This window comes from Meles meles, chromosome 21 (assembly GCF_922984935.1).
Source record: "Meles meles chromosome 21, mMelMel3.1 paternal haplotype, whole genome shotgun sequence".
In the NCBI taxonomy this organism is placed as follows: Eukaryota; Metazoa; Chordata; class Mammalia; order Carnivora; family Mustelidae; genus Meles; species Meles meles.
Window position 1 is genome coordinate 34196752 of NC_060086.1, and position 25722 is coordinate 34222473.

The 25722-nt window shown below is 56.6% G+C and overlaps 1 protein-coding gene across 3 annotated transcripts in view; it reads right to left on the reverse strand.

Annotated features, from left to right (window-relative positions):
- Nucleotides 1-2802: 2802 nt before the first annotated feature.
- The window catches only part of SNX29 (sorting nexin 29), a 476823-nt gene continuing 453903 nt past the window's right edge, over nt 2803-25722 (reverse strand). Inside the window, exon 21 of one of the 3 annotated variants that reach the window (XM_045993249.1) lies at nt 2803-6550. In XM_045993249.1, coding sequence (XP_045849205.1) covers nt 6421-6550 — 130 coding nt within the window. In that variant the 3' untranslated portion in view covers nt 2803-6420. Of the gene's footprint in view, nt 6551-6573; nt 6713-19294; nt 19473-25722 lie in introns of those variants that run through there. The other 2 variants (XM_045993250.1, XM_045993251.1) reach the window with 2 other exon arrangements.

Consider the following 25722-nt stretch of genomic DNA (forward strand, 5'->3'; position numbering starts at 1 on the left):
GGTCAGAGTGCAGAACCTCAAGCCAAGACTCCAGAGGATGCAGGGTCATGGCTGGTGCGTGGGTCTGGGAGAGGCACAAGTGGCCAAGAGGAAAAGCCTTCAGGGAGGGAGTAGCTCAGGAGTGAGATGCGGGGACGCCACTGGGGTGTTCATGACCAGGGCCTGAGGAGAAGGCACATGGAGGTCAGAGAGGAGGCCAGCCTCTGTGCAAGGCTGTTACCAGTAGCTGGTCTGAGCACTCCCGGGATTGGTTTTGAGGAGGCAAAGTGGTTGGAAATGGGGAACGGAGAAGAAGCCTCCACTTGAGGCTGCTCGAGGGAAAAACAGGGTGAGCTGTGCTTAGAGGCGGCCCGGAAGCTGAGCCCGCCCTGAGGACGGTGGCACGTGGACACAAGGCAGGGGCCCCTGCGACAGTCCGGGCTGTGGGCTTGATGCACACAGTCCCCCAGTTTCTCCTCCAACCTGAGCTGAGGGAGCCGGAGCCCACATGCAGCCCGAGCCTAGTAGTCTTCTTACCTGTTCAAGTACACGGAAGGCGCAGGATTCGTGGGGTTGGGTGAGGGGTGGGGGCCATGGCGTGTGCGGTGAGTGCTGTCCACCAGCATCCTGAACGAGCTGCGGTCATCCCGCCCCCCACCCCATATCCTCAGCCTGGAGGGCACCCTCCTCGGGGCCCTGGTCAGGTCCCCCGCCAGATCTGATGGTAGCAGTTTCAAAGAATGACCTCACGCCTGGGCCCTAACCCCAATAACCTGTTTCTCCTCCATTCCCACAAGGACGTCACACCGGCAAAGCCGCTGGCTGTGTGGTGTGGGTTTTCTAGGCAACGGGACTTGGGAGGGGCAGGGAAGGACAGTGTCCAAGTCTTTCTTTTCCTCCACCTGAAGCTTAAACATCATTTCTGCCAAAAGTACCTCTTAGCCTCACCCCACGGTCCTCAACCGGGGGGTCCTGTCACTCAGGAGGTACGGGGCTATGCTGGAGACATTTCTGGCTGTCACAGCTGCACGGCGCTAGAGGCGGCCCGTGGATCGAGCCCAGGGACACTGTGAACACCCTGTGTGCACCCCCCCCCCCCCCACGCAGCCTTACCTGCTCCCCAGTGTCCGCACAGCCACAGGGGAGACACCCTGGCCTCTGTGGTTTAAAGCAGGTCCGGGCCCCGTTCTAGGCCCCCAAAGCCCAGCTGCTTGCTCCGCGGCACCTACGGCAGGTCCTAATCACGGGGATGGCGGCCTCCGCAGATCCTTATGGTCCACGTGTGGCACCCGGACTCGAGTGTGAGACGGCTGGGGCGCTTCTGTCCCGTTTGCTGCTCTGTGCCCATGCCGGGCAAGATGCCTGGTACACAGTAGGTGCCCAATAACGACGTGGATGAATAGGAACCTGTAACAAGGGGATTTCTGTGGCGCTTTGAGTGTACGTCTCCCAGTTCTCCAGGGCTTGCAGCGTACAGTGGGATTTCCGCTCCATTTCAGCTCCCGAGGTTGGGCTCAGGGAATGCTGGTCTCTACGCTCTTCCAGGAAATGGTGGGTGAGCTTTCCAGAAATCTTTAAAATGTCTGTAATGCCAGTTGAGCTAGTTGGCGGCAAAAGAACGCACAGAAACAGACCACAACTGGGCTAATTTATAAAACGTGACCGTTTTTATTGTCATTGTAAAGAGGTGTATCTCAACCAGACCGTAACAAAATTACCACAGCTTATTCCAAAAGAAAACTTTAATACAAGAGATTTTAGAAAATTAAACACATTTGTTTAAAAATTCTATTGTGTAAACCTTAACATAAGAGGGCAGTTAACGTAATACTACACGTTTCAGAGCGAATCTGTGGACTGCTCGACCCCACATCCATCCCGGCAGCCGACCAGACCGGCCATCCGTTGCCATATTCCCCTCCCCGGCAGAGGGCTCACACAGCCCCGGTCAGGCAAGGGGGACTCTTCTTGGCGGGGGAGCGGGGGGTAGCCTCCCCGCTGGGACACTGGGGCTCCTGCATTCACAGGTCCCCCTCCTCTGGGAAGTTCAGGCCAAATGCCAGCTGAGAACACGCCCTGAGCTCCGGCCCCGCTCACTCCTGGAAGCGCGTGTTCTCCAGGCTCCTTCCAGCAACTCCGGGTGCAGAGGTGTGGTCTGCTGGTCTGTGTCCTCTGTGGCCGCAGTCCCGGTTCTTCAAAGGCCTCCCCTCCATGCTTTCTAGTGATGGTGGAAAGAGTCTGGCAGTGGGAACAAGTGGCCTCCCGGCTTGCAGGTCAGGAAGGCAGGGAGCCGGCCTGAGCAGGCCCCGAGCAGGAGGAGGGTGCGACCTGAGCAGGTCTGCGAGTGGAGTGCCAGTCACGACAGATAAGCATGCCCGGGCCCGTACGAACGGAATCCCCGGACCTCAAAGCAACAGTGAACTCGGTCTTACTTTAGGCTCGACCGTCCTTTCCAGAAATCAGACTGGGTACTTCCCCCTAAGGAAACAGATTCGGTAGGTACAGAAGCCCATGCCCGGTGGCTGTGAGGATGGAGATCACAAGCAGAGGCTCCCGGCCCTCACTGAGAGCCGTCCAAGGCAGGCCCGCACCCCGCCGTGGTTCACGGCCGAGGGCTAGGGGCGACCCGCGGGGCTGAGCTGAGCGGTGCGTCCGGGCAGCCCGAGTGCACCTGTGTCCCCCCATCCCTACTGATCCCTTTGAGGAACCTACTCAAGACCACGTGTTACAGAAACATGACGACGAACTTTTTGGCACAGAAACGTTAGATGAAATATACAGTGCTACAGTTGTGCGAAATTCGCCCAGAAGCCAAGCCCGACAGCAAATATTTAATGCTTGCTTTAATGAAACAATGCAAAATATTTAGAAAAAGGATGGTTGTACGAGGCATTGCCTCGCAGCAGAGGGCTGCCTGCCAGGAGCACCCCTCTGTCTGCTGCAGCCCGGGCTGGGGATAGAGCCCAGTGTGCGGGGCACGGTCCCGCGCGAAACCTGGAGGGAAGGCCGAGACGGTTATTGCCGTTGGGGTTGAAATGGAGCGGGAGCTGTGCCCCTTCTGGGACTACTCGGCGCCGGTCTGCTGTTCCTGGGCAGGTGGGGCCTGGCAGGGTCGCTCCGGGCTGGAAATGGAGCCTGGCGTTCGGCCTCACGTCTGTGCCCTGGCAAGATGGTCCCCCGGGAGTGGAGCGCCTTCCCGGGAACGGGCTCTGGGGCTGGTGCCAAGGTGCCAGGGGAGGCATGAAGGCCTCTGGAGGGGACTGGCGGGGCTACCTGTGGGGACCCCAGAAGCCAAGGCCCGGCCTCTGTGTGTGGGGCGGGCCGGTTCCCCCCGTGAAGGTGAGCAGGTGCGGGAGGCATGAGGCCTAGAGCCCCGCAGCTCAGGTGGGTGAACTTGCCCATGTGGAGCCGAGAGACAAGGAGGATGGTTCACGTAGCCCGGGCCCAGGGACCCTGGTGCAGGGTGCTGGGAAGCAAGCTCGAGGCTGGCTGGCAGCTCTCCGTTCCTGTCTCCTGACTCGGGGCCCAAGCACGGGACTCATACCAGGCCTCCCGTGCCAGCTGGCATGAGCTCCGGCCGTGCTATCAAACCGACGACTGTCCGCAGCTCTGACTGCTCCTCGGTTTTACACGCACAACCCCCACCCCGCCACGGGTGAGCACTTTGAGCCAAGCACGCAGGAGGCTCCCCGCTGTGGAGCGGAGCCTGGCTTCTAAGTGCCTCTCGTCCACGGACCCTCATCCCCATTCCTCCCTCTCGGGTCCTGTCTCGACGACTCAAGTGATCCCTTTGTAACCCAAGCCCTTGGGCGCACCCGGGTCGTGCTGCTAAAAGTGACCATCGCGGGACAGAATGCCCTGTCCCAAGTGCGCCCCCCACCTTCCTCGGGTGCCAGCTGGGGACGTGCCAAAGGATCTGACCGGGTCCAGGAGAACAGGAGCGGCTTCTACTGGTTCTTTCTGTCGTGCTGCCTTTCTCTCTGGTGGGTCCTGGGGCTGAGTGGGTGTCGGTCGCGCAGGGCGGGGGCCGGCCAGGCCTCTCAAGGGGACAGGACGGAAGGGCAGCAGAGGACGCGGCTCTGGTCAGGAGGTGGCGTTTTGTGCCTCGGGTCTCCGTCTGCACCTGGCTGGGCCTGTGCTTCCTTCTCCAGGACGTGGAGCCCCACTATTTCTCTGTCCGTCCCAGCACGCCGGGGAGCAGGGCAAGCATCTGGAGTGGGGTACCACTACGGACCATTCTAGGGGACCCCGGAGTCAAGGCTTTGAGGAGTGGCTGTCATGTGTATGTCACGTGCGGATCTGAGCGGAAATGAGGGCAGGGGGTCCGTATGCCAACGATGGCTCCAGGGTTTCTGTCGCGTCACGAGAAGGGGGTGCACAGAGCAGGCAGCCTGGATGGGTCGCATGTGGTCCCAGGAACGGGCTTTTCTGTCGGTGTGTCAGGAGATCCGGGCAAGTTTTCCATGAATAATTAAGCTTTAAAAAATAGGCAGTTTCTCCTTCTGTAAACACAGGTCGTGTGCGTAATTGTTTGCCAGGCTTAGTGTCCGTCTGTCACAGTTCTGGGCAAAGAATGTCCACGCGGGCTCCTGCTGGGGACTTCGGAGAAGGTGAGGTCAGTTCACACACAGACGTGTCTCGGGCCCGGTGCCCAAACGGAGCAGAGCCCTCGGCCCCGGGTGACGTTGGTCGCGGGAAGCTCCCCTCCGTGTCCGCTGCAAACCCCACTTCCCAGGGGCTGAGGGGGACAGGACTGGGACAGCCCAAGCTTTGCGAGTCTGGCATGAGTGTGCTCCCACCGCCAGTGACAGGGGCCCAGCTGCTCCGTGGGCCTCGAGTTCGAAGGAAGCGCAGGTGCCGTGGGGACCTTGGCAAACATGGCAGAGTCCCGTGTTGCTTTCCTGGGACACAGCGTCTCAGGTCCTCTCGACCCCCACGAGCTGATGACACGGCCCCTCCAGCCTCCCTGCACGGGGAACGGTGCTTGGTTCTGCTCCCCCGGTCGACAGCTCCCTCCGAGGTGGTTCGGGCTGCCTTGGTTCCCCCCGGAGGGCGGGGTGGGCTGCACCTCAGCTTTGGGTAAGGGCCCTGAGTCGTTTCCACTGCCCTCTGGCGGCCGGGAACGCGCGCCAGAAACCTTCCGGGTGACGCTGTCCAGCGAAGGCCTGGTGCTCGAGCAGTGGCTCAGCAAGCCTGGGGCGGCTCAAAGGGTTCCGGGAATCTCCTGTGCTCAGCCGCCCCCGACGCTCGCCCCCGACGCTCTCCCACTTCCTCGCGTCAGTCTGGCTCCCATGTGCTCTGCCGCACCGCATGGGTCTAGCTGCTCCGTTCTTCCCCCGGACACGCGAGCTCTTTGTCCACCGCAGCTCACGCCAGGTCGGTGATTCTGGAGGTCCGAGCCAGCCCACGGCCCCGGTTCTGGGCGGGGATCTGACGCAGGAGGGCAGCTCATCCTCATCCTGTTCCCGCCTCCTCCTGCTCCAAGATGCGCAGCAGGGGACGCAGTGAGAGCACGGCGGGGGCAGAGGGCATGGCAAGAATGCATCCTAAGGGCATGACCGTGACCTAGTGTGGGGGCACTGTCCCAGGTACCAGGGAGCCTCACGGAGCTCTGCAGGGCTCCGGAGCACGGTCTGCAGACCTGAGGACCTGGGGCCTCTGCCGCCATAGTTCCCCAGAACAATGTCTCACACGACCTTGAGGCCTCTTGGCTTGGGAGGTCATGGCCCCAGATTTCCGGACAGCCAGCGCTCACCAGGCTGCTGCAGAGGACTGGCCTGGTCCGCCCAAGCCTCACAGTGTGCACGTGGGCCCAGGCGGCCTCCGGTTTCCGACAGAAGGCGGCGGGGAGTGCTCTGTGGCCCCCAGGTCAGCGTCCCTAGTGGCTCCTTAGCGAGGAGGCCACGTGAGCTACCGCTGGCCACGGGTTGTACAACCAGGGGGTCTTAGGACCACTGGGAGAGAGTTGAAGGGGAGAAGGAACACGACCTTCCCCCTCGGGCCCCACGTGTCCATAGACTACAGCAGGCAGTTACGTTACAAGGAGAAAAAAAAAGGGTAACAGTCATTCTAATTCCCGCACGGGAAAGAGTCAGGAGGCGGTTTCCGACCCGCCTCAGAGTTGTGCCTCTCCAGCAAGGGGCTCTGCACGCCCCCTGGTGCCCACCCTCCTGCTGGCCCCCCACCCCCCGAGCTGGAGAGAGGGGAAGGGCAGGCCCCGGGAGGAGGGGTCCATGTGTCCGAGTCTGTCCTGTGAGCAGCTGCCCAGTTTAATCATGTCCCAGGACTGGGGGGGAGGCGTGCCCTCGGGGCTTCACCCGGTGATGGGGGGCGCACTCTGGGGGGGAAGGGGCCGGCTGCTGGGGCCGGGCTGGACGCGGAGTGGCTGGGCGGAGGCAGCTGGCGCAGCACATAGGGCCCAAGTCTGGAATTCGGCGGAGGTCAGAGGTCGCCGCTCTGGGGCTCCACGTTGCGGGTTTCTCTGGGGTGACCGCGGGACAGCTTGGGGAAGCGGGAAGCCACTTTGGGCCGGGCGTTCTTGGTCAGTGGTTCTCCAGGAGGGGGGACGTCACTGTAAGACAGAGCAGGGGAGAGGCGGATTAAGTCCGGGCATCCGGCGGGGACAGGAGCAGGACGGGAACGCTCTCGGGGCGACCGCGGCTCTCCGGCTCCAAGGGGCGAGTGCATGGGGGCCGTGGCTTTCTCCCCCCATTGTCACTGACACGTGCCCTTGCTGGAAGAGGAAAGAAAAGAAAATGCTGTGGAGAACACTGCATTTAAGGCCAAAAGAGGTGTAGCAGGAACGGGGGACTGCCTGTGGAACTCATCCTAAGAGAACAGCCAGGATGTAGGCCAGCGGATAATTAGGACTTTCCTGTGCGGAAGAGCCAGAAATAACACAACGAGTCAGCAGTCCCACCGAGGGGGTTACCCATGTGTGCGCAGTGGGACGGCGGGAGTGCGGCAGGCCGTGGGGGAGGGGGGGCACAGAGCGCCCCGGGAGGACAGACGGTGAGAAGCAACGGTAACACGGGGCGGGGGACACCGCCAGGTGTTCAGAAAAGCCTGCAGGAGAGGGCAGTGTGTCCCTTCATCCCATGATGTTCTTGAGCACCCGTGAGGGCCGAGCCCGCTTGGAGCTCCTGGAAACAGTGGTGAGCAAAACCGGTTGTCCCAGGCCTGACAGAGACTCACCGGCCACCGGTGAGACGACATCATATGCAGGACCTGGTGTGAAGGCAGCCTGAGCCTCCCAGGGCAGAAGGTGCCCGAGACGGCGTGTGGGTGGGGTGGGGGGACAGGAGGGACGGGGGTTGGGAGGGGGGAGGCGCCGTCGTCAGCGGGGCTGGGGCTGTGAAGGCAGAGTCGAACTCTGTCTGATTTCCTACGGTTCTGGCCACAAATGATCCCATACTTAGTGGCTTGAGTGCAACCATACTGTCTTAGAGTTGGGGGGTCTTGAGTCTGAAGTGGGTCTTCCAGAGCTGAAGGTGGAATGCTGGCACAACTAGTTCCCTCCGGAGCCTCCCGGGGAGACCGCTGCTGCCCGCCAGCGTGGCGAAGCCTTGCGAACCCCGAGCTGGCAGAAACACGCCGGGCTCCCCAGTCCACGCACCTGCTGATTCTGTTCATGGGAAGGTCTGGGGGAACAGAAAGTGTGTGGCTGCTTGGGTCAGGGGAGACCCGGGGTTCCCTTCTGCCGTGATGGAAATACACCGGAGCGCGCTGATGGCCGTGTATATTTCTGGACTCGGAGCTGCCCAAGCGGGCGCACTCTCACCAGGGAACCATGTGCGCGTGAACTCTATCGGAACAAGGCTACTGAAGGAAGTGGCCCAAGCTGAGGCAGCGAGGAGGTGCGTTGCGGGGTCTTCGCCGGCAGGCCGATGCGGGGTGCCTGCTAACTCTCCTCCCCCTGCTGCTGAACTTGGCTTTGGTCCCCTCCAGCACGGCTCTCACCTCCTCGGAGGAAACAATTCCCATGCTCCAACAGTCCTGTCCTCTGGGTTCTGGTAAAGCCATCTCGGGGTCCACATTGGGATGGTCTCAGGCTCTGAACCAGTGGGCAGGAAGTAAGGGACAGATGGAGGCAGAGGCCTCCTCCCCCCAGGCCATGAGATGCGGACTTCCTGGGCTCTAGGGACCCATAGGGAACCCCGTGGGGATGACACTTCCCCGTGACCGACGCTGGGCACTGGTTCTCAGCACAGCTGGAACCTGGCCTGAGCCCTCAGCTGGAAGGCGGCCGGAGAAGCAGCCTCCTGAGCATGGCCACTCACCCAGGACACAGCCCCCGTGTCCCGCAGGTCCCTTCTCCTCGAGCTCTTGGGGCTTCTCTCCCTGGCAATCAGCTTGGCAGCCCTTACCGAAACTCCCCTGTCCCCGCTGCTGGCTACCATTGGGGCACCCGAGGAACCAGGTCTGTGTAAGCAGCACCTGCCAGGAGCCCCGGGAAGACTGTTTATTTACTAAACCTCTGGGGTGCACCCCCATGGCATCCCAGTCCTCAGCACGTGGGTGACATCGATCCAAAGGTCTCAGCCACTCAGCAGTAAAAAATGGCCATGGGGAGAGAGTTATTTTTCATTTGGCTCGTAAACCCGGTGCAGAGAGCCGGTCAATACCCCATTTGCTGGGAGCCGCCTGCCGTAGCTTGGAGGGGTGCTGCATGTGGGCGGTGCCAGTGGCCGGGCTGGACCCCGGGGCATGCACAGGACCGAGCTCTCTTCTACCGAAGCTGTGACCACGGTCCCCTGAGAGTCAGCTCCTTGGGGAGGGCTGTGTGTGCACACGTTAGGACTGCGTTCGGCCTGCATGGTGTGCAAACCAGGGAAAAGGGCTGCCCTCCCAAGTGCGAGGGCGGGGGAGGCCTTGCTCCATGGCCACGGCCAGTGGAGGGAGGGCCACGAGCGGCTGGGTTGGTTCGGGTGCACCAGCTGCACAGCCTTGAACTCACTTGTGGGCAGACTTTAGGGCTCCAGGCCCTGTGATGGGGATCCAAGGGACCCAGCTGGACCCGTGCACCAGTCACTCCACTCCAGTCCTGAAGGTTTCGCTCTGGGAGTGCCATGGCTGTGCCTGAGGGGAAGGTGGCCTCTGAGCTCTTCCTCGGTTTCCTTGCCCCTGGTCGGATCTGGGGCCCAGTGGTTCTGCCCTTGCAGATGACCTCCAGATGGTTCTGGGGTTCTTCAGATCCCCCGCAATTCCTAACCCAGAAAGGTCTCCGTGATAGAATGATTCTGAACATAATCTTGGCGCGGTGGCCTCACGGCGGGTGCAGGGACTGCGCTGTTCTGTTCTTGGGATGCCACGGACCTTGGTGATGAGGCCGGGAGAGCCTTGCGGCCGGCGCTGGTCTGCGGAGGTTACGGCGACTGTGACTACACCCTGTGACTACAGGGTGCTTGCTGGGAGGTGGCGGTGATGCGGCATGCACGGGGTCGCGAAGGGAGTGTCCGGTGTGGCACGCGGAGGTGCAGGGACTGGCCGGAGGGCACGCGTCTCCTGTGTGACAGTAGGACGCAAGCCTGGGCCCATCTGACGAGACCCAGTTCTTCTTATCCTCTGGGCTAAGGGGCCGGTGACAGATACTCGCAGAGAAAAAGACCTCCAGGGCCCGGGGAAAACAGCAGGAGGTGGGCGCCGAGGCTGGAGGGGCTGGAAGGGGCTGGATCGTGCGCTGCCATGTGAGCCCCTCACCCCGAGGATCACGGGGAGCCCTGTTAGCGTCACCTGCTTCGGATGTACAGCCTCTAAAGCTTACAGTGGGGCCGGAGTGACAGGAGCCCAGGGAGCCCCATGGGGCTGGTATGGCCCCCAGGAGAAGGATCCTGAGGTCCAGCAAAGATGGGGAGCAGGCACGGAGCAGGGGTGGGGTGCTGGAGAGCGAGCCTCTGTGGGCACAGTGGCCGTTCGGGGCAGGGGGAGGAGTGAAAACAGGTTCCATTTGTGTTTGGAGACTGGACTGGGATGGGGTGGGGGTGCAGCAGAGCTGGAGGGGAAGGAAGAGCGGGTACCCTGCCCACAGGGCCCCGGAGGTGAAGGCGGCGAAGGCGTGCGGGTCCCTGTGGTGAATGACGCTGCCGGAGAAAGTACCGATGTGTCAGGCCTCGTTTGCGTACAAGGTGCGAGTCCGGCCACAGAAACACTGTTCTGTCTACCGCGGCCCCTGGAGACGCCAGCTTTCGCTTGCATGGGCTGGAACCATGCATGGGCTTTTTTTCTTTGAAGATTTTACGTATTTGACAGAGAGCGAGCACAGGCAGGGGGAGCAGCAGAGGGAGAAGCACGGGCTTTGATCTTGGGACCCTGGGATCAAGACCTGAGCCAAAGACAGATGCTTAGGGCTGAGCCACCCAGGTGCCCCCGTGGACGGGCTTCTGATCATTAGAGACCCCCCCCCCCGATGCTGCTGGTGACACTGGGCAGCTCAAGTAGAGTTCATTACCCCAAGTGGGTGTCCCACGGCTGCCCAAGCAGACTGAGACCAACCTTCCAGCTCTGTACCCATCCTCAATGTTGGGCCCTCCCCCCGCAGGGCTGCTCTAATAGAGGCTGGATGGTTCACACCGCCTATGACCCCCTACCCCGGGCCAATGCGTCCTCGAGCCCCCACTCCCTGGACCCTGCCACTGCCCCGTCTCAGCCCCACCTCTTTTCCTAGCTGGGACCCTGGGCTTGACTGTAACCACTGCCTGTTTCCTTATCTTGAACTTGTCCAATGGAGAAACTCTGTCCTAAATTTCCCCATTGCACCTTTCTTCCTCCTCTGGTCTTCTCAGCTTTTGTAAATGGGACAACTATCTGTATCCTTGCTCAAACCCTAACCCACCGCCTTGGCCTTCCCTTCGCATTCCATGCCTTACTCACCAACGTGCCCTGTGGGGTCTCCGTCTGGACACGTGTGCAACAGCTGCACTGCCCTCCCCGCCCACAGTGACATCCCAGGTCCAGACACCGTGGCTTCTGGCCTGGACTCCCGACAGATTTCTAAAGGGTCTCCCTGCGTCCGTGGATTCCTCTGCGTCTCGTCCCAAGTCCTCCTCCATTTCCTTCCTGCCCTTGGGTCCAGCCCACGCCCCCTCCGGCTCTGCGCTGTTGTCCCTGAGCTCCAGGTCTGAGCTCCAAAGTCGCCTCTGCTCATGGGCCACCCAGTCACTGTGTTTCAGTTTCCTTACGTCAACTGCCACTCGGTTCCCTTCCCCACCGCCTGCCCCGCACCTAGAACTACATCTGGCAAACTCAGTCGTTCAGGTACAGCCACAGAGCTGCCAGCGGCAAGTTCGCCTGCACTGAGCCTTGTCCTTCTGGTCGGACGGTACCATGGCCACGCCCAGCTTAGCGGAGGCGGCCGTGCGTGACCCCAGAACGTGGGCCTTGGAATGAGAGAGCCACGAACACTCTTGAGGTTTACTTTGAGAGAACAGGAGTAATGATCTGTATTCACGTCTCCCCCAGAGAAAGTGGTGGAAATAGGACCTCTGAGACTCTTAATAAGGTAACCCTCTGGGGCGCCTGGGTGGCTCAGTGGGTTAAAGCCTCTGCCTTCAGCTCAGGTCATGATCCCAGGGTCCTGGGATCGAGCCCCGCATCGGGCTCTCTGCTCAGCGGGGAGCCTGCTTCCTCCTCTCTCTCTCTGCCTGCCTCTCTGCCTACTTGTGATCTCTGTCAAATAAATAAAACCCTAAAAAAAAAAAAAGGTAACCCTCCAAAGCCATCACCCAGATCTGTCCCATCGGTAACAGCTCACGCGTGCAGAGAAGCAGCAGCCTAGAAAGCGGTAAGCGTGGCGGTACAAAGCACCGAGAGACGGGCATCCCGAAGCCTGGGCGGCAGCAGATCACAGAGGGCCCAGAGCGGGTGAAGGGCTCCTGGGAACCACCACGAGCGAGCAGACAGCTTGACAGACGAGCAGGGGAAGGAGACGGTGGGCACCTCATGGGGGGACGATAAACAGGTTAGTGATTCTGGTGGTGTTTGCTGAAGCCTGGGAGGGGAGTCGCGGCTGGAACCATCCAGCTAAACCAGCCGATCAGGATCGGCCTTGGCTCCAAACCTGACCTTGGAGTGAAGCCCTTCCGCTCTCCGCACGACCACCCCTGAGGCGGTCCTGCCAACCGAACCCCCCACCCAGCCTCAAGGCTCCTCAGCGGGCACTGGGCACACTCCTACGTCGGTGCCTCTGTGCTTGCAGGTCCCCAAAGACAGAAAGGCCACCTGGCCTCCTCCCCCTTCTCCTCCTCCCCTTCGGGTCTCAGTGCAGCCTCCCCTGCAGGAGCCCTCGGCATGTGCCGCTGTGGTCAGCCTGATTCACAGAAGCACAGTGGCAGGGGTGGGGGGCGGGGGGCTCTGTGAAGACGCGTGGAATGAGCGAGTCCATGGGGCATCCAGCACAGCCCCAGACCGTTCTCTGAGGCCCCAGAAGTATGCAGGCTGGCTGGAGAGGTGTTGGCAAGCACTGGGACGGCAGTCGGAGGGGGTGGCTGGACAAACAGGGGACGCGTTTTAGGAAAACCGAGGGAGCTGCGTGCAAAGGTTCAAACGTATCCTCCGCGAGTCCTGCCTCAGGAGCTACACGTCCCCAGGGCCCTTCGATCCACACAGGCTTCCCCTTGGGAAGCCTGGCAACAACGTGCCCCTCCCCCAGGTTGGGCGACTCCCCGAATCCACGGCTGACCGGGCATGAGCACGGCTGCCCACCGTCACCCAGGAGGACACGCACGCAGGCGCGCACCTCAGCGTAACTTAGGTCAGTGAAGACAACAGGTTACGGAAGACTGGGTAGGATCCTCCCGCTGTTAAGAACAAAACCTCATGCCAGAGAATGAGCACGTGTGTGGAAATGCAGAGAAAAGCAGGAGCCACAGGACAATGCGCTTGTTGTGGATTACACGTTAGTAGCTAGGACTCCCTCCCGTGTCACTCAGTAACAGAACACCAGACACCAGAACACTGCAGGAAGGAGCCCGTCTGCTGCTGTCCGAGGCCCCAGAGGCACAGCCTCCCTGGGTCCCTCGCCGCGGCCCGGTGAGAGCATGGACACACCAGCTCGCCTGCGGGAAGCCACCGAGGCTGGGTCTGAGCACACCCAGCGCAGGGTCCCCGGCAGATCGAGTCTGGGTCCAGCCGCTGCACCTGCTCCGGGAAGGAAGCGCTCTCCTGCGCGGACCAGGAGTGCAGGTCCCGGAGAGGCTCCCCTACCTTCAGCACCCCGTTTGCCACCAAACCTTAACAACTCCGTGGTGGTTCTGGGGATGCACGAATGGTGTTGGATGGTCTCCCTTCGTGTATTTTAAAATACAAAGCTGATCCCAGCACCGGCCCCTACTCCCAACCTTCCAGAGGCGGCGCTGCACAGTGAATCAAGTTCAGGATCCGTACGACCTCCAGCCGAGGCCAGGCTCCCCCCCACCAGGGAGACCCTGCATGTGGCCCCATCTGTTCCTCATGGGTTCCTGTTGCCGCTGGCAAGTTATCTCCCTGGAGAGACTGTCCCTGCCTTCTACGTCCCCTTCCAGGCGTGCATCTCCCGTGGCAGGAATTTCGTCTGTTCCATGTCATGGCCTCCCCCACGAGACAGCACACTCCCCGAGCCTGGGGCAGCTCGGCTGGAGGTCTCACTTCTGTACTCAAAGTGCAATCGCGGACCTTTACGGCGTGCTTGCCGTATGCCAGGCATGGTCCTCACTGCCCCGCGCATGTGCAGTAATCCACGCCGCAGCCAGGGAGGGAGGGAGGCCCGTGCGTACCCCCTTTCCAGAGGAGGAAGCGGAGATATGGAGAGGTTAACTGGCCCAGGGTTAAGGGTACAGAGGGGACAGGATCCTAGCTGTCTGCGTCCCCGGCTCCCCTCCCTCGCCATGTACTGTACTCTCCTCATCCTGGAGTTCTTTCCCTTTCCATAAAATTCACAAGAACATTCTTACCCTAGGGCTGCTGGGTGGCTCCGTTGGTTAAGTGTCTGCCTCCAGCTCAGGGCATGATCCCGGGGTCCTGGGATTGAGTCCCGCATCAGGGTCCCTGCTCAGTGGGGGGGTCTGCTTCTCCCTCTGCCTGCTTCTCCCCCTGCTTGTGTTCTCTTTGTCAAAACAAAACAAAACAAAACACAACACTCCCACCCTAGCTTGCAAGGCTGAAGCTAAAGAGAAAGGTGAAACTCGGGGACGGACACGGAGCAGGGCTCTGGCTCTCGCCTGTGGTGCTTTCACGCTGCACGGCAGAGTGAAGCCCCTTGTGGAAATGAGCGGCCCGAGTGCAAGGCCAAGAACATTCCACTCTGCCTGCCATCCCTGACTCCCAGCCTCTGAGAGCCGCAGACCCAGGCAAGAGCTCAGGCAGAATGGCAGGGGCTGCGGGGCGGGCAGATAGGCGTGGTCTGGGCACCGGCTCCCCGGGTGTCCGCGCGGCCGGGCAGAAGGATCCCAGGGGCTCAGGCCGGGTGAGTGGCTTCTCCTGCAAGGCCCAGCCAGGATGAGGACCCGCCAATGTGACTCCAAAGCCTGCGTGTTACCCCACAGCAGACCCAGAACGCGGGGCTGTGGTTCTGGACCAGGGGGCCAGGTGGCGTTCCGGGGTCGGCTGCTCCATAGGCAGTCGGCTTACTGGGCTCGGGAGAGCAGGGGCCAGGCAGAGGTCGGGCCCTGCTGTTCCCCCAGAGCGGAAACTGAGGCTCAGAGACGACGGCGGGGCCCACAGCACAGTGCAGGAGGCAGAGCCGAACATCAGAGTCAGCATCTGATTGTTCTAACATTTTAATCCCAGCGTCGTTAACACGCACCTTAATCTCCGGTGTACGAGACCGCGATCGCTTCCACCCGTCGCCGGGGTGTGCCACAGTCCTTCACCCCCATGGCCTGTTTCACCCCTTCTGCAACCCCCACCTGACCCCCCCCCGAGTGTTCTTTAGAGTTCAGCTGTTTTTGAGGTGTCTTTGTTTCTCCTCCACTTGTTTCTTAAACACAGAAGGGAAATCATACAGTGTTTCTCTTCGACTGGCTTGTCTTGCTTAGTTACTCTCTGCGTCCATCGATGCTGCTGCAAACGGCGAGATGCCACTCTTGCGGCTGCGTGATAATCGTGTGTGTGTGTGTGTGTGTGTGTGTGTGCACGTGCACACGTATTGCCTCTTCCTTCTCTGCCCCCGGTGGATGGACACGCGGCCGCTTCCACCACCCGGCTATTGTGAATCGTGCTGCTGTCGACACGGGGGCGTGCATCCCTGTCCATGAGTGTTTTCGTATTTTGGGGGTAAACAGCCAGGAGGGCCGCTACTGGATGATAGGGTAATTCTGTTTTTGACTTTTTGACAAACCTCCATCTTCGGGCCCGGGGTGGCTGCACCAGTCTGCGTTCCCACCAACAGTGCGTGACGGCTCCTTTTTCTCCACGTCCTCGCCAACCTGTGTGTCTTGTGTTGGCGGCTTTAGCCATTGTGATCCGTGTCCGATGACACCTCATTGTGGTTCTGACTGGCATCTCCCTGGTGATGAGTGCTGCTGAGCCCTCTGTATGTCACCTTGGAGAAATGTCTGCTCCTGTCTTCTGCCCGTTTTTTAAATTGCATTCCGTTCTTTATTTTGGATACTAACCCTTTATCAGGTCATTTGCAGGGACGCTCTCCCAGTCAGCAGGTGGTCTTCTAGTTTTGTTGACTGTTCCTTTGCTGTGCAGAAGCTTTTATTTTGATAGAGGTCCAATAGTTTATTTTTGGTTCCCTTGCCTCAGGAGACAGATCTAGAAATAAGTTGTTATGGCCGATGTCAAAGCAGCTACTGCCTCTGTTCTCTTCTAGGATTTTTATGGTCTCAGGTCTCACATTTAGCTCTTTAATCCATTTTTAATTTATTTTTGTGCATGGTGTGAAGAAATGGTCGTTTTATACTCCTGCACGTCGCTGTCCAATTTTCCTAACACCATCTGTTGAAGGGACTGTCTTTTTTTTTCCCCACTGCATGTTTTCTCGTTTGCCAAAGATTAATTGACCATATAATTGTGGGTTTCTTTGTGGGTTTTCTGTGCATTGACCTTTGTGTCTACTTTTCATGCCAGTACCATACTGTTTGGATTACCACAGCTTGGTCATGTAACTTGAAGGCTGGAATTATGATAATTCCAGTTTTGTTTTTCGTTTTCAAAATTGTTTCGGCCACTTGGGGTCCTTTGTGGCTCCATCCCAATTTTCAGATTTGTCTGTTCTACTTCTGTGCAAAACGCCATTGGTATTTTGATAGGGGTTATATTAAACCTGTAGATTGCTTTGGGTTTTAACAATATGGAGTGTCTTTCTCTTTCTTCGTCTCCTCTTCAACTTCTTCCAACAGCCTTGCCTAGTTTTCAGAGCAAGTCTAGGTAAGTTACTCTTTTTGGTGCTGTTGTAAATGGGATTGTTTTCTTTTTCTTTTTGAAAATGAAGCTAATACACTTCATGATTAGCAAGTAGGAATGCAACAGATTTCTGTCTGTTTTGTATCCTGGAACCTCACAGAATTCATGTATCCATTCTAGCCATTTTTGGTGGAGTCTTTCAGGTTTCTATATATAGTATCATGTCATCTGCAAATACGGGACACTTTATTTCTTCCTTACCAATCTGGATGCCTTTTATTTCTTTTGGCTGGCTGATTGCTGTGGCCAGGACTCACAGGACTATGTTGAATAGAAGTGATGAGTAAACATCCTTGTCTTGCTCCTTGACCTCAGGAGGAAAGCTCTCAGTTTTGTCCCGCTGAGTAGGGTGTTAGCTGTGCATTTTTTTTTTAAAAAGATTTTATTTATTTATTTGACAGAGATCACAAGTAGGCAGAGGCAGGCAGAGAGAGAGGAGGAAGCAGGCTCCCTGCTGAGCAGAGAGCCCGATGTGGGACTGGATCCCAGGACACCGGGATCATGACCTGAGCTGAAGGCAGAGGCTTAACCCACTGAGCCACCCAGGCTCCCTAGCTGTGCATTTTTGATACTTGGCCTTCATTTGGATGAGGTGTGTTCCCTCTCGACCTACTGTGTTGAAGGTTTTTATCATGAATGGATGTTGTCCTCTGTCACGTGGTTTTTCCACCTGTACTGTGACGATCATGTGGTTTTTAGTCTCTTATTGGTATGATGGATCCTGTTGATGATGATGATTTGTAAACATTAAACCACCTTTGCATTCTAGGAATGAATCCCACTTGATTGTGGTAAATGACTTAACACATTGTTGGATCTGGTTTGCTGATATTTTGTTGAGGATTTTTATATCTAGGTTTATCAGAGATACTGACCTATAGTTTTCTTTTTTGGGGGGTGGTATTGTGGTATCTTTAGGTCTTAATTTTTCTTGAGACGTTTGGTGGACTTCACCTGTGAAGCTATCTGGTCCTGGTCCTGGACTTTGGTTTTGGTTTGTTGGGGGGGGGTTTTGATTACTGACTCACTTTCACTGCTGGTTATTGGTCTGTTCGAATTTTCTATTTCTTCCTGCTTCAGCCTGGGTAGATCATATGTTTCTAGGAATTTATGCATTTCATCTAGGTTGCCCAACTTGTTGGCATATAATTTTTTTTAAGAGCGAGCATGAACAGGGGAGGAGGGAGGGAGAGAGAAAGTGAGGCAGACTCCATGCCAAGCACAGAGCCTGACGTGGGGCTTGATCTTATGACCCTGAGAGATCATGACCTGAGCCAAGATTGAGACTTGGATACTTAACCACCTGAGCCACACAGTTGCTCCCATGCATGTAATTTTTCTTACATTGACTGTATTTCTGTGTTGTTGGTTATTTCTCCTCTTGCCTTTGTGATTTTTTTTTTCCATGAATCGGACCGGAGGGTATCAATTTCATTGGTCCTTTCAAAGAACCAGCTCTTCTGGTTTCACTGATCTGCCAAGATCTTTATTACCTTCTGCTGGTTTGGGGTTTTCTTTTTCTAGGTCCTGTAAGTAAGGTTAGGTTGAGATTCTGTTTGCTTCTTGAGGTAGGCCTGTATTCCCATGAACTTCCCTCTTAGAATGACTTTTGCTATGTCCCAGAGATTTTGGACTGTTGTGTTTCCTTTTTCATTTCTTTCCACATGATGTTTGATTTCGTCTTTGATTTCTTGGTTGTCCCATTTGTTGTTGGGTAGTGGGTTACTTGTCCTCCCTGTACTTGCGGTCTTTCCAGACTTTTTCCTGGGCAGATTTCTAGTTTCATAGCATTGTGGTCAAAAGGTGCACAGTATGACTTCAGTCTTTCTGAGTTTGTTACTTGTTTTGTGGCCTAATATGGGATCTGTTTTGGAGAGTGTACCATGTGCACTTGAAGAAATGTGTAGTCTTCTGTTTTAGGAGGGAATGTTTTGACTGTATCTGTTAAAGCCATCTGGTCCAGTGTGTCATTCAAAGCCACTGTTGCCTTCTTGATATTCTGCTTGGATGATAGGTCTGTGGACGTCACTGGAGTGTTAAGGACCCTAATGTTTTTGTATTACTGTCATTAATTAGTTCCTTTATGTTTGTTATTAACCTTTTTACATATTTGGGTGGTCCATGTTGGGCACATAAATACTTATAATTGTTATATCTTCTTGTTGGATTGTCCCTTTAATTACATGGCATTCTTTGTCTCTTAGGTATGGTCTTTGTTTTGAAGTCTGTTCTGTCCAATGGAAGTACCGTGACCCCAGCTTTCTTTTGACATCCGTCTGCATGAGAGAGGTTTCTCCACGTCCTCTCACGTTCGGTCTGCAGGTGTCTGTAGGTCTGCTGGGAGTCTCCTGTAGACCCAGCATATAGATGGTCTATTTTTTTTTTTTTTTTAAATCCATTCTGTCACCCTGTCTTTTGATCGGGATGCCGAATCCATTTACATTCAAAGTAATTATTGATAGACACGTGTTTATTGCCATTTTGTTACTTGTTTTGTGGTTTTACAGTTTTTCTCTGATCCTTCTTTTGTCCTCTTTTATGGCTTATTGGCTTTCTTCAGTGATATACTGGGATTCCTTTCTCCGTATTTTTTGTCCGTTACGGGTGTCTGATTTCTAGTTAGCATGCGGCTTATCTCTACGTCTTCTGAATATATTAAGTTGATGGTTGCATAAGTCTGAATCCATTCTTTATTCCTCTCCCCACCACGTTTTAGGTAAGTTATGTCATATTTTACATCCTTTTATTGTGTGAGTCCCCGAACGGAGTTTTACAGATACCTATTTTTACTGTTTTTGTGTTTCTGACTGTTCGTACTTATGGTCTTGCCTTTCCACGCAGAGAGGCCCCTCGAACACTTTTTGTAGGGTTACCTTAGTGGTTAGGAAGTCCTTTATCTTTTGTCTGAGATGCTCCTTCCTTTTATTTTGAATGATATAGTCTTGCTGGATAGAACATTCTTGGCTACATACTTTCTTCCTTTCAGTACTTTGAATATATTGTGCCACTGTCTTCCGGCCTGCAGGCTTTCTGCTGAAAAATCTGGTGATAGACCGAGGGGGTTTCCCCTGGCATGTAACTGTCTGTTGTCTTGTTGCTTTTAAAAATCTCTTGTTTTTTTTGTTTTTTGTTTTTTTTTTAAATAATTATCACTACTTTTCCACATTTTAATGACTGTAGTTCTTGGTGTGGACCTCCTGGGGTTGATTTTTGCTGGAGGATCTCTGAGCCTCCTGGATCTGGGTCTTGGTTTCCTTCTCCGGATTTGGAAAGTTTTTTAGCTCTCTTTTCTTCTTCTGGGATCACTATAATACGAATATTATTCCATTTGATGAAGTCACAGAGTCCCGTAAGTCTATTCTCATTTTGCATACTTTTTTTTGGCTCTCGCCTCAGCTTGATGACTTTCCCTTTCTCTGTCCTCCAGGTCATTAAATCACTCCTCTAGCCTGCTGTTCACTCCATCTAGTGTATTTTTAATTTCATGTTATTATGTTATCCGTGACTGGTTCTTTTTCATCTCCTTGTTAAGGGTCTCACTGCTGTCCTCCACTGTTTCTGCAAGTCTGGTGAGTTCGTTTATGATCATTAAATTCTCCACGGACACATTATACTTGTATCCATTTTGCCTAGGTCTCCGGGCACAGAAAAAGACACCTGTTCTTTCTTTGAGACATAGTCTTCTCGTTTTGCTTACCTCTGTTTCTGTGTGCTAGGGAAGTCCGCTCCATCTCCTGCTCCCGACAGTAATGGCCTTACGAGGGGGTCCTGTAGTCCGCTGCAGGGCAGTGTCCCCTGATGCCCAGAACCTGGCGTTTCAGGCACTGTGTCCTGTGCGTCTCCCTGTACCCTGCTGCTTGTCCTTCTGTCATTCGCAGAGCATCTCTTCGCCTGCCGCGGGCAGTGCTGGGTCCCCGGGTGGGGAGTGCAGTTTTAACTACGTGTGCCTTTGACTTCCGCAGGGACTGGCCACCACGGCCGCCAGGACAAGGCCCCGGCAAGACATGTGGGTGGGGAGATTGTTAGCAAGGTCTGCTCTGGTCTTCTGGGGGAGGGGACCCCCAGCGTGGGGACTGAGGCGAGTGTGACTGTCGTGCTAGGGGCAGGACTTGGTGTAAGCAAAGTAGTAGCACCTGCTGGCATTGCGCTGGTTCCCGCAGGTGACCCGGAGGTAATGCTGGGGGGTGGGGGAGCTCCTCTGCTCCTCGAGGAGACTCCCTGGGACAGGCTTGGAGGCGAGTAAGTCACTCTCCCTGCAGTGCCTCTCAGGCAGTTTGCGAACTGCTGCTTTTAGCTGAATCTCCATGGGCGTGTGTCCTGCTGTCGCCTTAAGGGTGGGGACTCGGGACTACCTCGCGGAGCCGGAGCGGATCTGAGCCTGCTGATTTTAGAAAGCCCGCCTTTGAGTCCCCCTGGTGTTAAGAAGGCAGGAAATTTGGCCCCTCCCACTTTGGAAGCCAAATGTTTCCGGAATTTGTCTTGCTCCGAGCAGGCTCCCGGTGTGATAGGCCGCTTCTCGCCCTTCTCTCCTGCTGTAGCCACTAACTCCCGAGAGCCATGCTCTGTTCTCCTCCCCACCATGTCTCTGCCCTTCCGACCCTCGTCATGCATCCTCTGCTCTGCCTGTACTTGTGAAATTTGTTCTGCCGGTCTTCAGGTCGTTTTTCTGGATTATTGATGCTGATGTGAGTGTTGTCTAGTTCTCTCCACGGGACAAGGTGAGCTGAAGGTCTCCCTCACTGCCTCTTCCCAGCCTCTCCAGCACCTTTTCAAAGCTGGGGTTCTCAGCCCTGGGTATACTTGAAACTCCCCAGTGGGACTTAAAAAGCAGCAGCCCTACTGCACTGGGCAGGGGCTGGCCTCTGTACTTCTCAGACTCACGCCAGGTGATCCAGTGTGCAAGCCCGGGCTGAGGGCCAAAGAATTTAAAGCAACCGTATCACTTGCGGGCAATTCTGCAGATTTGAAGACCAGTTAAAAGGACACCTCTTCCATTAATCTCTGCGCTCGGAGGCGGGCATTCTGGTGGACTGGCCAAGTGGCTGAACATTTGATTGTATCAGACCTTCTGGAGAAACAATTTTATTTTGCTGGTTTAGAGCGGGGAGAGGAGAGAGAGAATCTAATTTCACAGGCAGTGCGGAGCGTAACGTGGGTCTCAACCTCCTGGCCGTGAGATCATGACCTGAGCCGTATTTAAGAGGAAGACACTAACAGACCAAGCCACCCGGGTGCCCCTAGGGAAATAGGTTTAGACCCTCCCTGGAGGAGGGCAGATCTGAGCACAGTCTGTGGAAGTTGGAGCTGTGGGATCTCTAGTATTTTCCTGGCAGATGTGTGTCCTGGTTTCACCATTCCAGACTAGGTCGGGCCTCATCCAAGACAGACGGCGACTATCAGAATATTTAAAAGTGCTGCTCCCCTCACTAGGACAGCATCTTACTTATAAGCATGGCTCACTCAGCTCAAGATGAAGACAAGCTTAATCATTTTCCATGGTGCCCCAAACCTCTCTACCTCTAGGGTTCAATAGAAAATTCATTTCCATTTCAATATCACAGGCTATCATAGGCAATTTGGAGTTTCTCTTGCGGTTTTCCCCCAAGTAATTCTTACAACGCTAACATTCAAATGAGAAGGGCCCCATGCATAAAAAGACCCGTAGTTCCATCTTCTTGCAGAAGTTAAATAAGGCCAAAGACACTCCCTTCTCCGTCTTCCTTTTTCTCCACTCTTCAGCATCAATATACTTTGTGAACTAAATCATTTTCTTCAATAGAAAACAAAGTGTGGGAGAGAAAAATGTATGCAGTGTCTCCCCACCCCCACTCTCCAGGCAACTGGGATGATTTTTCGACGTATCTTTCTAGACCTCTCCATTGCACACACAGCATTTCCGTGAACACAGGTGTGCGTGTGTGCACATCTATATTGTTTGCTTCCTCTGAAAGTGGAAACTTATTCACTGTGCCGCTTCTTGCTTTTTCCTCGTAGAGGAGAGTTTTCCACACCACCCCGGCAGGTCAGCGCCCACATTCTAGTCTAGGGACCAGACTCCTGCAGGGGCCAAGAGCACACAGGCGGCTCAGCCCTCTCAGCGTGAAGACAGCACAGACCACACGAGGAAATGCGTGTAGCTGTGTTCCTGCACGATTCACAACAACAGGCAGGGGGTGGGATCTGACCCGTGGACCCCAAGGGGCTGACCTCTGTTGTATCTGCTCACGGCTACGTGATACCCAGACAGCATGGCCTGCAGGCCCAAAGCCTATATAGGGAGCATACCCACAGAAATCCTCCTCCTGCTTATGACCGAACACATCTCAAGCCAAATGCTGGGACAGATTCTCACACGTGACTCTCGCCATGCCCCCTCCGCCCCCAACCCACCCCCGAACAGCATCCAGGACACCAAATGCCATGCCCTGGGACACACACGTCAAGGGAGTTCAAGCAGCAGCATTGTTTGTTCATTTTTTTTTTTTTAATTAACATACAGTGTATTTGTTTTCGGGGGTACAGGTCTGTGCTTTAGCAGCCTTACACAACACATCCCCCAGCCCCCATCCCTCCGCCCAGCAACCCTCAGTTTGTTTCCTGAGATTAAGAGCCTCTCACGGTTTGTCTCCCTCTCCAGTTTTGTCTTCATTTTCTCCTTTCTTCTCCTCTGATCCTCTGCCTTGGTTCTTAAATTCTACCTATCAGTGAGACCATATGGTAACTGTCTTTCTGACTGACTTATTTCCCTTGGTTTCCTTTTAGAGGTGTGGGTGGAGGTCAAGAACTCTGTAGCTGCAGAAGGGGGAGGCAGAGACACAGCCTTAGGGCTGGCGTTCAGGAGCAAACAGCTAAGCCCAGCTCCCACCCCTACGGCTGTGTGGGGTCCAGAAGACACCCACGCGAAGCAGCGTTGAGGGGGCCTGGCACATAGACATTCGAATGGCCAATACGATGATGCAAATTGTTAAGTGATGCTTTCTTGGGGACAGAACAGATGGAAAATCCTGGGGTAGAATTTTGACTTTGTTTTTAAACATAAAGCCAAGTGCTGTAATTAATACCCAACTTCAAGTGAGGCTATAAGTTCTAGGACTTTCCATGATCGCTCACCCCTCTGGGCCCGTCTCTCCTTCCCCTATCCTCTCTCTGCTCCGTGTTGGAACACCTGCCCAGGGGCCCTTACGTGGCCCACTTCCCTCCTTCAGAGACATCTGTCCTGTTCCCCCTGCCTACAGTTAGAATCACCTGTTCAATTTCCTGCTATCCCCGACCCCCGGCCAAAGCAAACCACCAGGAGAGTAGGGCCGCCCCTGTCCTACTGCCTGGTGAGCCTCCTGAAGGCACACAGGTCAGAGGGGAGACGAACGGCACGCACCTGTCCCCATCCCCTAGGAGCCAGACTGTGACAGTGTGGGCCAGAAGTACCTCACCTGCCCCGGGGACACAGAGCGATAAGGAACCAGGCCCAAGGCTGTGGGGGAGAAGGGACAGGAGTGTCACGGGAGTAAGACCACTGCTGGAGACAAATCTCAGCCCTGGACAGGAGACACCCCCCCCCCCCCCGCCGTCTCCAGGAACTTCTTCAGATCACTCGTGGGAGAGAAATGCATTTGAGCTGAGGCCCTGCGGTGCGGCTGGTACCCGGCCTCGGCCTCGGACCTTGCCTCACTGAGGAAGTGGGAGACACAAATGGCCTGCTCTTCCCGGGAGTGACCGAGGGACCTGGGCCAGGCTCCTCAGCCTACTGTGCCTTCATCTGAGAGCAGGCTCTGACCCTTTAAGGTAGGAAAGGAATCAGCCCATTTTACAGATGAGAAGATGGAGGGTCAGCGAGGACCCGCCATGGCGCGTAGCAGAGCTGGAACTGACGCCCGCGTCCGTCTGGGTGCAGCTCCTTTCTCCCCACCCAGTCTACCCCGTTCAGACCGTTCCTCTGGCGGCACCAAGGCCCTGGTGCCAGCCAAACACGGCTCCAGGAAGAGCAGCCACCACCCTGGGTCCAGATCCCAGACCTGACACCTGCTGAGGGACCCCAGCGCAAGTCACTCCTGCAACCGGGGCTTCCGGTTCCTCATTTCGCAGATGGAGATGACAAAGCCTCATGCCCTCCGTGAGAGCAAGCAGAGCAGCTGGCCCCGTGAGCAGCCAGGACAGGTGCACCCTAGCCTCGCTGTGCTGTCCAGCAGCAGCCCCCAGCCCCCCGACAGATGCACCCTAGCCTCGCTGTGCCGTCCAGCAGCAGCCCCCAGCCCCCCGACAGATGCACCCTAGCCTCGCTGTGCCGTCCAGCAGCAGCCCCCAGCCCCCCGACAGATGCACCCTAGCCTCGCTGTGCCGTCCAGCAGCAGCCCCCAGCCCCCCGACAGGGGCACACTAGCCTCGCTGTCCTGTCCAGCAGCACCCCCAGCCCCCCGACAGGGGCACCCTAGCCTCGCTGTCCCGTCCAGCAGCACCCCCAGCCCCGCTTCTGCATGCTCGGTGCGGGAGCCCCAACCCCAGTGGACTTTCTAGGTCAGGCGTGAAAGGAGTGGATTTCTCTGTGTCCGGGTGTCCCTGCAACCGCCCCCCACCCCCCGAGCCGGCAGAACACAGTACAGCCATGATGCTGCTTTGAGCCCTGATGCAACATGACAGGCCTCCCCGCCGCTGGGGCGGCCCCTGGGAAGGGCAGCAGCAGCTAAAACGGGCGGGCCCGGACTCTGCAGGCACGAGGTCTGCTTGGGAATCTCGGCAGGTCACTTCCTCTCTGGGTCCACAACCTGCTCCCCTGTCCAACAGGACCAACGGTAGCTACCTCTCCGGGTTGGGGACCAGAGCTGTCCTGTCATGTGGTTCCCCTGGTTTCACAGATCAGGGCGGAGGGCCCTTGCTAACTGGCAGCCAGGGGGACCACAATCCCTGCTGGAATGACTTGGTGAGCACCACACATGCGGTCCATCTTCAGCCCCAGCCCCGCTCCCACAGAAGAGGCGGCCCGAGCCTGGGCTCCAAGAGCGTGCAGGCTGCCGTCCCCTCTAGGCTGAGCGGACAGGGGCGGCACAGCTGTGGCGGCAGCAGGGAAGGTGCAGCCAGGCCTGGCCCATGTGCCCCACAGCGGGCCCCCACGGGAGGAGCATTCTGTGTGCTCGGTCCACATGGCTGAGGGGAAGCCGCCTCCTCCAGGCAGCCTGCCAGACTGGTGCACCAGCCCACATGTGGCCCTTTCCTCTCACCCACCATAAGCCCTGCCCCTGCTCCAGGTGGGGCTGTGGGGAGCGTCCCGGAGCTCCCAAGCGCAGCACACCTGTTTTGGAGGCGAGGGACTGAGGCTCAGGGTGGGCACATGGGGCTCTGTCTCCCTCCTGCATTGGCCAGCCCTCC